At 38.3% G+C, this 13,613-nt stretch overlaps 2 protein-coding genes across 2 annotated transcripts; one reads left to right on the top strand and one right to left on the bottom strand.

The window, feature by feature from the left end:
- The first annotated feature begins 639 nt into the window (after positions 1 to 639).
- On the top strand, positions 640 to 2,923 carry LOC111342777 (uncharacterized). Its single transcript, XM_022949895.2, has one exon. The coding sequence runs from the start codon at positions 972 to 974 to the stop codon at positions 1,794 to 1,796; it is 825 nt and encodes a 274-aa protein (XP_022805630.1). The 5' UTR covers positions 640 to 971; the 3' UTR covers positions 1,797 to 2,923.
- Positions 2,924 to 4,632: 1,709 nt separating this feature from the next.
- On the bottom strand, positions 4,633 to 9,445 carry LOC111342779 (E3 ubiquitin-protein ligase RNF14). Its single transcript, XM_022949897.2, has 2 exons — positions 7,653 to 9,445; positions 4,633 to 6,295 (listed from the first exon to the last, which is right to left on the bottom strand). Exons 1-2 carry the CDS (start codon positions 9,235 to 9,237, stop codon positions 5,979 to 5,981), a joined length of 1,902 nt encoding a protein of 633 aa, XP_022805632.2. The 5' UTR covers positions 9,238 to 9,445; the 3' UTR covers positions 4,633 to 5,978.
- Positions 9,446 to 13,613: the final 4,168 nt, after the last annotated feature.

Here is a 13,613-nt window from a genome sequence, read left to right as displayed (position 1 = left end):
CATAAATAGCGCTCTCTACTGCGAGGATCGTGCATCATACTTATTCATTTGCATAATTCAAACAACTCCTCTGGAGCCTTCCAGCATTGAATTATATTTGTTTATTTAGGTTTTTAAGGCAGCACCACCATAGTTCCACTGCGTATTTTGGGGAGAAAGAAAAAGAATGTATTGTATTATTTCTACTGATTTCTTTACTTCTTGAAAAATTTAAAATTGAAAAATTGGAACATTCGTTTATTTTGTGATGAACTCCATCTTCCAGAAAGGTGTTAACATAATCCGGTTTGATCCGTTGAAACAACACGCGATTTGCATTTACGAATTATCCTTCTCGCAACGGCTTTCTCGGAATGTCGTAGCATCGTCGATCCACAGCACTTAATCTGTATGTCATGTTTACGGTTATTGCTTACTCAAACAGATGGACACCTGCTGGGAAGTATGTAATATCCTCTTTTCTCCGATAAACCTGACAAATGCACCTGTTCCTGTTATGACGTTAGTCTGGGCCGGCAGAGCTGGTGTTATCTCATTAAAACGGTTGTTTCGAGCCATTTGATTGGTCGAGGGAGATTGTTGTTTCCATACCAGGAGATAGACACTGTGACTTCGCAATTAAGCGCTAACGTGTATAATATATTTCACTTAGCAACCATGCTTAGAGTCAGATTATTTGATATTTATATGAAGACATTTCGAGAATGATCCATTTTATATCGCAGTTCACAGGAAATTATTCTGTGGATGTTGCAGTCTACGTAGTGTCATTCTAACCATGCAATTTTCGTCGGACAAACCGTGGATTAGTCAAATGAACTAAAGCTCGCTATGTTTGGATGGTAAATCATTATGTTTTAACTTGATGTTTTGATAACGTCTCGACGTTTAGACGCTGGTACAGCCAGTTTTATCGTAAACTACGAGTTCGCATTTGCAGTCGCGAAGAAAAAAAAAAACTGAAAACAAAAATGGGCGATAGAAGTAAGATAAAAACAGGGAACCTTAGAGCAAATGTTATGGAAGAAAAGGAACTCTCCAAGCGACTGAATCGTTTGAAAAGACAAACGGACTACTTTGTTTCCGAGATAGAAGCAGAGCAAGTGGTATTTGCCAAGAAGTTCTTAAGCCACTTAAACAGGAGTAGAAGGATTGCTGAAGCACAGGAATCTGTTGTGAATACCTTCAAGTCAACGCGCTGGAATTTTGCTTTTGAAAATCAACGATCTGACCAGACAATAAGGTCCAAAAGATTAAATTCGAAAGAAAGCACCTCATTGGAAATGTTGAGCGGCAGCGTCCCTGAAGAACGCGCGGAGAAAAAACCCTCCCGCGTACTAAAACGCATAAGTCAGCAGTTCGAAGTGCCTTATAAAAAGCTGTACTCCTTCAAGACGAGCGAATTCGGAAGGCCAGCCACTGTTCTTGACATGCGTTGTAAGATGTGGCAAAGAATTTCGTACTGCGCGGATAAAAAGGACAGAGTAAAAAGTGCGCCTCCGTGGGCTGAGAACTACAAGGCGCCCAGACAGATCGAACAAGCACACTATCGCGCGCTTGACTATATAGGCATGAAGAAGAACCTTGTGAGTCCACCCAGCAGACAGCCACAAATAGACATAGCAGCTCTGAGGAGCTATCGGGGACGTGAGGTCAAAGTTGAAAGAAGGGTTGTCTCTCAGTTCAATGACAGTCTTGAACCGTTCAAGATCAAACCAGGGGCGAAACAAATCATTTACGATGCAAACGGATTATATGGTGAATTAGCAAAATTAGCGGACAGGAAAGCTAGCTAGTTGTTAATTATGATGTTTAGGAATAGGTGTCTAAGTGAGCACTAAAGTTTATTTTTTCTTATTTACAGACTGAATGTAGTAAAAGCTCAATTTTCCTTTTACTCTACATTCTGATATGCTAGATCTATAGACTGCATGCACTGCATTGGTTCATTTCTAAACCGAAACCTTTTTAAATGTAATACACTTTGGAACAATTTCCACTTATAGGAATGAAATTTATTTTTTTCTGGCTCTTGAAGAGAAACGCATAGTTACGTAACAGTGCAATGTAGCAATTTTTTATTTGAGATACTAAGCGCATCGGGATTGGTCAAAAACTTCTCGTTTATTGCACTGATAAATCCATAGAAAGCTTTTATTGTTGTAAATCTATTTTATGAAAGCAATAGACCGCCACTATGGGTTTACGGACGTTATAACAGACATAGGATGCTGAGAGAACACTCAAAAAGTTTGTAAATCACTCGCCGCGCTGGAAGCGAGGGATGTGTACTTCACCCGTAAACCGATAGAGAGTGCGGTCTATTGCTTAAGTAATTAAAAAATGTCATTTTCACTTGCAAATTGTTGCAGTATTTTTTATGTCTTTTCACCTGCATAACTATGTGATGGATGAAATAAAATGAATTTTTCTGAGACTACGAGAAAGGGAGCCGCCGGGAAAACAGTTTGTCGATTGATTGAACGTTTGTGTCGTGCTTAATTGGGAAACAGTTTTAAAGACCCTCTGTATTTCTTTTTTAGAATGAAGTCAACTTTTAGTTAACGCATATCAGTTTGCTTTCAGTTTAATGACAAAATCAAATAATCCATTTTGTGGATAGCTATTAACGAATCAATCAGCCGGACGCCTCTGTAATGAGTTTTGCGCTGTTGTCAGTTTCAAACGAATGACGAACTCTTACTGCAGACAATTTGACAGAAAGTCAGGAAGATGTATTATATGCAGTTAATGCCGTAAGACCCCTAGGGTCTACTTTTCTCTCGAAAATATCCGGTTGTCAGATAATTAGAAGGGCTGCAGTTAGTAGCTACCTTATTGTGGAAGGAAAAGCTTCCCTTTTGCTTAAATCAATATTATACTTAAAGGTAAGAGTTTTAATAGTTATGTTGATTCTTTTGTATCCATTCAGGCTTATTTGGGATCGGTTTGAACACTTTGCTCGTCCGAAGCATTTCATAAGTAACTGCTCCTTAAGAGCAAACGAGTTCAATGCTTCCTTTTTTTTACTCATCTAACCGATGAAAAATTTCCTCGAAACCGATGCGGCAAACGTCCTGCAAAATTAACTTTTGGCAATGCGGCTTTTGTTCTGTCTCGAGTGAACATTTTAATTAAAGCTTATAGGACGGTAAGAAAATCGATACATACAATGTGGATTACAGCATCCTAACTCTACATAAAAAAATATTCTTGTAAAAAGTGAGGCGCATTTTATTTTTGCAGATGTCCATTCGACAACATAATGAAACGTTTTTTAAAAGACTACTTTGTAACTTTGTTTTACTTGCACCGCACAGATAAAAGCACTTTCTTACATAAACAACACGTTTCCTTGTCCAAATAAGACTCGCGAGCGTGAAAGTGCTTATATTTCGGGACATTTATGTTAGTTGAAAGTTGCAAGTAAGTCGAGGCGCACGGGTTTTACGGATTACGGTCTTTTCGTCCAAACGTCTTTTTGTCCAAGTCTTTTCGTCCAAACGTATTTTCACCTAAGTCTGTTCGTTTACTTGTTAAGTCCTTTCTCGAAGCAAATAAATAACTTTTAGAAGGCTAGATAAGGCTATATAAAGAACTTGTTGCGAGCCGCCGCCATTTGGGTATGTCGGACACGTAGTGATGTTACACTTCGTTGCCTTTCACGCTTAACAACGAGCCTAATATTCCCATTTCTTTCGCGTGAAATAATTAAACGGCAAGCAAGTCTTTATTTTTACGACTATTTAATAAAATAATTTATATTGCGTTACAACTTCATTCATTCTCTGTGTATTAAATTCATGACGTTGAATTCGTAAACGATCAAGATTGGTGAACGAAAAGGGCAACGGCTCGCATTGATAAGTTCTTTATATAGCCTTATCTATAATATAATATAATAATTATTTATTTGCTTCGCGGAAAGATTTAAGAATTAGACGAACAGACTTAAGATGAAAATACTTGGACGAAAAGACTTTCGGACGAAAAAATTCTTGGACGAAAAGACTGGACACCGGTTTTACGGTACCATGTTGGAGATTGAGCCATCCTTTCGTTCTGTCAAATGTGCACTGACATCAATCAAGGCTTGGTTGTTAGCGTTTCGCGTTGTATTAATTCGCTTTAAGCTCTCATTGTTCAGATTTACTCTCACTGTCACTTTCACACAAAATCTAGGCATTTTCCTCATCATTTTCATTCACTCACTGTCGACTTTACCTTAAAAAAGATGATAACTCCTATATTGTTGAAGTGCATGTAAAAAAAGAAAGCTGTAATCCCAATACATTATCAGATCTTTGACTCCCAAAGTCTCTTTCACAGTGATTGTTTATTTGATCATTCTTTTTTTTCTTCAGTTGTTTCCAGGCTTGCCCATTTTGTTCCATCAGTTAGCTACTCACAATTTTTTAATCAACCGAAATTAAAGTAATTCCTAAAATTCCAGCTCCCTGAGTGTGCAGTTTCATACAAACCTTGAAACCTCATTGTAATCTCCTGTCACAGTAACAAATCTAAACATTAATTCTCTGATAATAACAATAATAATAATAATAATAATAATAATAATAACGTTTCACATCATGGTCATTTTTGAATTCCAAAGATAAGTGAATAAGACATATGTTGTACAGAACCAAGTTTATTTACACACATATCACATATGAGTGAGAGCTTGTTTAAATGAAAAAGTGTCTTAAAATAAATTTAAAAGATATAAATATGTTCAATTAAATAATTACCAGGCTAGCATTATATGCATTTTGGTGTTTCACCACACAAAATACTATTTCTTCAAAATTTAGGCCCTCATAGCAAAGCCAAGTTGATAAATAATGTGTATTATACAGTGTACTTGTTGCCTAGTATGAAGCATTTAAGTCACTGGGATTAAGCCATGGCTCATTTGCGCAAAGGGTGGATAACACAAATCTAATGGATAGATTGCTATCCAATGGATGAATGTGGTCAAAACACACTGTGCTATCCATAGAATTACGTACTTATTATTCAGAGCTTGACAGTGATATCCTAAATGTTACGACAATTTCAGTTTGTTTACTAGCCAAACTGGTTAGTGGAAATAGAATTTCTACTAGTCTGTGGCTAGTTGGCTACTGTTAGTGTGTCAAGCCCTGTTATTGCCTAGGTGGGAGGGCTGGACTGGAAAATAATTGAAAAATATAACTCAATCATAAAAAAATATATTACATAACTGTACAAAAATAGAAAAAAACAAAACAAAACAATTTCACCACCAGGCTTCAAACACCTGGATTACTTTAAGTTCAGTGCCTTCCTTTTTAGGGCCTAACCAGTATAAGCTACAAATAATTGAATACAACCTAACTGACACTCTTCTACAGCCTCTATCCTTCTGGGAATTAATAAAATATGAGTGTCCTAACCCCTTAATGAAACATGACAGTTTTCGATTAAATGATCCTAGGCTTGTAAATTTTGCTAAAGATCTACACTATACCAGATATGCCTCCTGCTCTGAAGGCTTATTGACTACTAAAATTTACAAAATAACTGAGAAACTAACAGTGCCCTGATTTGTCACAACCCTATAAAATTGACTGAACATTCTGTGCTTCTTTTTAGGTTTATCTAATTTATGAAAGCAAGAAACCACACTTGCCATCCTGACCATCAAACTCTACCTTACTAGCCTCTGGCTCATGATTTATAAACTTTTCTCATGTTCTCCTAACACCCCCCTTGGATTATTATTCTGGTAAACAGTGTGGTCTATTGCTTATTAAGTTAAAGGCATCTATAAAAAATTGAACTCACACACAAGTGGTGAAACATTTTAATCATATCATAATGTTCATATCACACACGTGTATGCGATCCATGAATACTATTCCTTAATCTTTGCAAACCTAGACTTCACAACAGCTTCATGCATTATTTCATAAATTAGAAAATCATGATTACATTCTAGTTAATGGAATGAAAATCCTCTAATCCTCAGAATGCTGTGTGCATGAACTAGCTGCTGTAAAATGCATGGTTACTGTCACCTTAATTTCCTTCCCACATTGATAACAAAAATCTGTTTTGCAAGCCCAGCATTTAAGATGGTTATTGTTGTTGTTTTCTTTAAGACACTTCTGATGACAGCGGGGACACAATTTAGTCCGAAGCTTTTTCTTAGGATTCTCTTTTAAGTAACGTTCTATCATTACCTCTCCTTCTGGTGGTTCTCTGGGTGGTGGGTAAGGATGTGGAGCATCTCTGCCGCAGTTTCCAAAATGTTCATAGCCCCTGATTGCCTTTCCTGAGTAATGCATTATATACAAATAAATAAATATATAATAAATAAATATCAATCAAACAAATTTAAAGTAGGCCAAAATGCACAGAGAAAGTTACAAAGTGTACGGCTTTTATTATAAATTCTATTAAGGTGAGGCACACCATCAATTAGACTTTCAGTTCATAAAACAGACTAGTATGTCACAATGAAACACAATGTAGATACAATGTAGATAAAAAGGTCTGTAGGTCAGGAGACCTTATACACCAGTTTATTGTACAGGGCTTCTGATAGGGTGCGGCAAAAAGTGGGAAATTCTGCAGCATTTTCAAGGGAAATTATGTGGCAAGAAAGGTCTATTATGCGGCAAATTATGTGATCTTTTTAAAGCTGATTTAACATTGTTTTTTTAGGTCTCAGAGGAGGAAACCCATTTTTTTCTGTCCAATGGGCAATTAGAGCATAAAAAAAACTAATCAAAGCATCCAAATTAATAAATCAATTGTTGCCTCATTTTAATTATTTTAATCTGAAATGGCTCATTTAGTCAATTAAGTGTCACTTCATTCCTCCTTAATTAAACAATGTTACAAATTTCAGGTACGTCCCCGACATGCAAAACTACGCATAGAACGCCTGTTTGATCGATCGAACACTCGCGGATGATTTTGGTGATTTCTAACGTCTTTTGAGAGGTAAATCACCTTGAAACAATGCTTTAATAGTTGTATAACTTGAGTAAGAAGTGAATGTTTCCTTGTTCTTTCCTCGAATTTTGCAATTTTGCCTGAATTATGTGATTTTTGGTGAATTATGCAAAAAGTTGAGATTTGAGGTATGCAAAATCGCAACATCGCAGAATATCAGAAGCCCTGACTATACATAACTGAAAACCATAACCATGATTCCTCTAGCACAGCACCAATCCTCTTGTCAGTGCCAGCAGGGGGTGGAAATGGTCAGGGGGGGAATCCACCTTCCCTTCACAACACCCTTCTCAAAGTAGCAATTGCAAGTAGAGCAATATGGAGGCGGCCAAAAAACGTACTGTATCCCTACTAGACACCTTAACTTATTGAGTGAGAGGATGAGAGACACACTCAGATACAGTCTAAGTTAACAATAACAAAAGGCTTCTCTATTTTCCACGAATAAGCTGAACAAAAATTTTTTTCCTGGTCAGTGTTTACGACAATCATTTCAAAAAAGGCTATACTCTGGTACCCTTTAAAAACTGGTTGTCCTGCATTCAATTCAATAACAGACAATAATTCCTCTGTACTTTGTACCATACAGCATTTATGCTGAACTAATTAGATAAAAATCTTAATTGACAGAGATGAAAAAAGAAAATCACAAATTAAATCATTTTGCTTACCACATCTCCAGCAGAAGCTAGCACCACATTGTGAACAATGCATCATGTCACAGCCAGAGACCCTCTCCACAGCCATGCGACACTTTGGACAGTACTGATAAGTCCCTTTTAATTTCATCATGCGAATGAAAGATACATTACTCATTTCCCTTTTGTGTTGCTCTTGTTGTCTGCGTTGTCTCTTCAGAGCTGCATCCTCTGTCTCTGGCTTTTTCTTTTCCTTCTTTTTTTTGCCCTTCTTCTTTGATGTTTCCTCATCCTCAGAGTCTGACAACTCTTCAAAACATAGTTCTGTGGGGTGCCACTGTTTGTGGCAGTCAGTGCAAAATGCAAAGTAGCAATTTGCACAATGGGCGAGTCTGGAGGTTTCATCGTCATCAATAACCACTGCCAGATTACATCGTGGGCAGTACACAACATCTCCCATGATGTCTAAGGTTTTGGTAAGTAACAGCCTCTCCCATCGTTCAAGCTTATCTGCATCAAGGACTTCTTGAAGAATCTCTGGTGGAATCTTTGACTTGCAATCATGGTTTGGACACAACAGGTTGAGCACTGTTCCACTTTCAACATGTAATTCACAATGTGCTTTCAAACATTCACTGCAGAAGAAGTGCTGGCATTCATCTAGATAGTGGAATTCTGTGCCATCTCTTTCATCAAAGCAAATTTTGCAGGAGTGGGGCGTTTGTCGGAACTCCTGCTTTTGCATTTCAAGGTCATATTCAAAGATTGTTAACAATGCAGTTTGCAAGTTAGTACCAATCCTCACTTTTTCCATTAACTCGTCATCTTTATAACCATTTTCAGCAGCATCCATGTGTGACTGAAACTCTGATTCTATCACTGCCCTTTCATCCACCTTTAACAATAAGTGTAGTCCCAAACCCAGATGTTGATATGCATAATTCTGCAACCAGTCTGCCCAGGTGAAGACGATCGGCATATTTGGCGTTTCTGTCCACAGATTAATCAATTTATCTCGCAGAACTTGGATCTGATCTTTGCTGAGCCACAGGCAACTCAGGGAAACCTCGGGTGGGCGTTCTGCGGGGTACAGCCGAGGAAATGTACACGTTAGACATATCGGGGTAAGGTGTTGAAGATCAGCGGTCACACGCCAGTGTTGAAGAGACAAGGACCTCGAAAAACCAGGTTTTCGTCCAACAAAAGCAGTGCTGCTATACGTAGTGGAAGACGAGTCCTCCCTTGGCCTCCCGCCATCCCCATCCACCGCACTCACTTCCGATCCGTTGAGTTGAGTTTCTATGTTACTTCCACTTTTTCCCATAGCTTTACTTTCTTGGTTATTCTCGCCATGGCATCCGGACTCAATATCCGAGTTAGTTTCACTGCTGCAGGCTCTCGCAGAACGTTCCCCGACAGCTATTGGAATAAAAGCTTCACAGTCAATTTTATCGCATGGGATGTCGACTCTGACCATCAGGTTAAAGCAAATGCTACCCTCTTCACCTCCTTCACGGAGCATTTGGAGATCTCCTTGAAAGATCGACTGAAGAACCGTGACTTCTTCCAGTTGTTCTTGGAGAACAGCTTCGTTAAGAACTTCCATACATTTAGCCATCTCGCCAAGATCGATTCCACCTTCGTGACTTTGCCAAAAAAAATCGCCTTTCAAAGTGAATTCAATAAATATGAAATCCTTATGATGGAGCAGTACTAAACCTTCTGGACAAAACGTCCAACTTTGCGTTGTTGTGATGCAATAGGGTCCGCCATGTTTTGTTTTTCTTTCCCTTAGGATGCCGGGATGCTCATTAAGGTTAAATTTTGGAATATGGACATAGGAGTAAAGACTTCGGAGCTAAACAGGATATCACTGCGACAGGTGTCGCAGTGATGTGTGTACCCCCGTGATGTGTGTACCCCCGCACACATATCAACTAGTGATATGTGTACCCCCGGTAGGGATACACAGAACACTGAAGCTTTGAACCCGGGCCTCCAAAGCCTTCAAGGAAAACATGGCGGTTACGAGCGACAGATTTTGTGGGTTTATATTTTAAAGTTTTAACCGATCCGACGACTAAAAAGTGTGTTTACGCAATAAGTTTTTTTGGTAAATTAAAGGTCTAGAACTCTAACGCGTGTGGAAACTATTTCGTGTTCACGTTCCGTAGTTTATATCAATCACTCACTATACATCAAATCCTTTTGAATTCATCTTTAAAAGGGGCTTCTATATATTGTTGTTGTTGTATTTTGTTTTGAAATCTGTACGGCCCTGGACAACCAAGTCCTTATCAGGACATCCGAAGTCTGGGTAATAATAATAATAATAATAATAATAATAATAATAATAATAATAATAATAATAATAATAATAAAAGTCTTTATTCCATCATAAGATAAAACTACATATCTTATGTTACAATGAATTTGGAAAAACTACAGAAGTCTACATACATATTATGAATTAGAAAGTATGTCATTACAATAAATGGAGCTTAAATATCAACCTATTTACAAAGGTGTTCATAAAGCGCTGTGTATTAATTTTCGGGCGCGCGCAGCCTTTTTTCCTAAGATTGTGTACATATGTCTTTTGGACAGGAATGATGTCCTTCAAGGGGTGGCAATCCGTTGATTTTAGTTTCTTCAAAATGTTTCGGTCTTGTTTGTTTAAAAGGTTCTTGATAAAAACTGGAAATGAAATAAAACCGCGTTTATGACATCGGTCTAAAAAATTTTGTACAACCGTAAGATCGGACTCAGATGCCCCATAGACTGAAAGTGCATAGCTAAAATTAGCCAAAACAATGGATATAAAAAGATGATCAATCTCCGCCTGAGAGTAATGTTCCTTGCTCAATGTTCGTTGTCCAGTATTTGCCAGTATGGACAAACTGGATGTTTTTCTATTTCCGAGCAGTGTATGTTGTGTCTAATAAGTGCTCACAAAAACAACAGGCCAACCAATTCAGTTGAATTACATGCGAAAGATCAGGTATTTTTATTGATAAATCAACATAAGTAAATAATAATAATAATAATAATATAGATCAATTTCGATAGCGCATTTCCATGTAAATGCTCTAATGCGCTTTACAACACTGTGCGGGGGACTTTTCCAGACTGCCGGCGGCAGTTTACAATTAATAAAGGAGAAATTTTTACAGATGCCCCCTCCCCCACTTCCCAGTAAACAGGCCAGACCACATCACAGTAATCTCGTGATGTGGGTTCTTTAACGTCCCTTGCCGAAATTAACTAATTGATAGGTGCAGGAGACGGGACCTCCGGCTTTACGTCCTATCCGAGAAGACGAAGCAATGTGAGTGAAGCGTCTTGCTTAAGGACACAACGTCAAGCCCCAGCCAGGACTTGAACCCGGGCCATCTGACCTAGAGTCCAGCGCACTGACCACTGGACTACTCACGCCTCAAAAATAATTGTTAACTGATAGTATTAATCTACTATTAAACGTGATTTACACTCCATGATAAACAATATCTGCTTGCAATGTTTCAGTCTTCCTCAAATGTATATGTACTATCCAAAATAAAAATTTCCGAAAGAAACTGCTTGGGGCTGCGTCGGTGGGGGTAACGAAATAATTTGGATATATCAACAAAGTTCGAGTCCCGTACAGGCCTAGTTTTTTTCAGGTCTGATTTTCGCTATTGCATAAATAGCGCTATCTACTGCGAAGGATCGTGCGTCATACGTAAAGTTGAAATGGTAAATTGGCCACCGTAACGATTACAAAAGCTGACGTTTCGAGCGTTAGCCCTTCGTCGGAGCGAATGGAGGAATTGTGGGTTGTGTGTGCTTTTAAAGGCAGAAAATGGAGCAACGTTATTGGTGGGAACATGGCAACGAGAAAAACAAGAATAAATTAGTGGAATGAAAAGCGTCATCTTTCAAAAGCGTCATCTTTCAAAAGCGTCATCTTTCAAAAGCGTCATCTTTCAAAAGCGTCATCTTTCAAACCGGCAGTCTAAATCCCACAGGGATCAACGAACGCTTTTCATTCCACTAATTTATTCTTGTTTTTCTCGTTGCCATGTTCCCACCAATAACGAAGCTCCATTTTCTGCCTTCAAAAACACACACAGCCCACAATTCCTCTATTCGCTCCGACGAAGGGCTAACGCTCGAAACGTCAGCTTTTGTAATCGTTACGGTGGCCAATTTACCATTTCAACTGTGTTGATATATCCAAATTATTTGGCTTATAAATACAGGCGTTTAGTTATACTTGCAAAACTCCCTGAAGAAGTCTACGACAGTTAGACGAAACGCGTCGGAAAATAAGAACAGTTTTACACACTACTGTTCGCAGAAGTGCTGCTCACTAGTCTATATTTTAAAAAAAAAGTAATTATTTATTTTTTTGGAGGGGAAGAGGGTGAGAGATACACATATCACTGGCCGCCATATTGGAGGGGGTACACATATCACGGGGATACACATATCACGGGGGGCACACATATCACTGCGACACAGGGAATTTGATTCTTTGAAAATGAAGATTTTTTGCGTAATTTTTATTTTTTTGGTCGGGAATGTTTTTGTGCTTTATGGGGTATTTGCAGTTTGGAATTTAAACTCAGAGGCTGGTCCGCAAAGAGAAGACAAATCAAATTTAGAATTCAAGGTACGATCAAGAGCTATTATATGGGAGTACCTTCCTGATTTTCATTAGTCCCCAAGGTATTTCTTCCTGTAGTCTTATTCGGCACAATCACTCATTTTTCTCTTTTCAAAAGTTTTCAAAGCTTGTAGCAGCCAACACTCCAACGGAAGTGTGTTACCTTTTTTAAGTGTCGACTCAAGCTGGGTTTCCGTTTACTTCAGGGTTCAAACGGCAAGTTTATCGTTATCTACAAATTCAAGACCTCTGTTTATTCCAAAGTTACCTTTAATACTAGGTGCAATGACCTCGTGCCGCTATTTTCGCTAAGGTGAAAATCCGACATCGAATTTCAAAATAAATATCCCACGATATGAAAAGTTAATGATATAAACTAAACCATACCTTACTTTTAATTGAGTTCAGAGAATGATTTGATAAGCAGCGATCTTCACGTTTCACACTATCAACAGTCGAGTCCACGTACACACCGCTACTTTGTTGTTTCAATCACGATATTCTCATAGTTCACAGAGTAAGGTTCTGTGGGAAACAGAGGCCGAATTAAAATTCCCACGTCAGTTCACTGTACACACTATTTGTTAACACTTTACCATTGCGAAATATGTGATTTATAGCCCACTGAGTTTCTATCTGTGCGCTGAGACCGCATTTAAAGGGCCACAGACTTCCGTGTGATTTATGACCCACTGTGTTTCTATATGCGCGCTAGAATTAGAATTAAAACGTTTTTGCCATTATAATTGTTTTGAGGCTGAGGAGACCGCATTTAAAGGGTCTCAGACTTCCGTGTGATTTATGACCCACTGCGTTTCTATCTGCGCGCTGGAATAAAAAAAAATAAAACGTTTTTGCCATTATAATTGTTTTGAGGCTGGGGAGAACGCATTTAAAGGGTCTGAGACTTCTGTTTGAAAAGGAATCGATTGGATAAGGGCTCCGCCAGGATGTGGGATAAAAATTTCAAATGCTGAGCTTTTTAACGTAATCATATGGTATAAGTAACGTTTACTCTCCAGCAATATGAGCTTTCGTCCTTCAATGATCTTTAAGTCTCACGATCTCCCCCCCCCCCCTCCCCCTCCACTGAAGCATAAACTTCCCATCAACTTCCTTGACAACATGATGAGAATTAATCAGCAGAAAATATCAACAGGGAAGAGTCCAATTCGGAAAATTGATTGGATGGCCTCTAGAATCGGATAGATATCTTTAATTATTAATATTTGACGAGGGTTGTTATTCATGAGGAAATTGTCCTTTGCTTGGAAGTCTTGACTATTAAATTTGAATAGAACAAAAGTTAGTTTATCTAAGAATCATTACGACAACAGAAAAACAGG

The sequence above is a fragment of the Stylophora pistillata genome, chromosome 13, assembly GCF_964205215.1.
Source record: "Stylophora pistillata chromosome 13, jaStyPist1.2, whole genome shotgun sequence".
Lineage (NCBI taxonomy): Eukaryota > Metazoa > Cnidaria > Anthozoa > Scleractinia > Pocilloporidae > Stylophora > Stylophora pistillata.
This window is presented reverse-complemented; position numbering and strand designations above follow the sequence as displayed.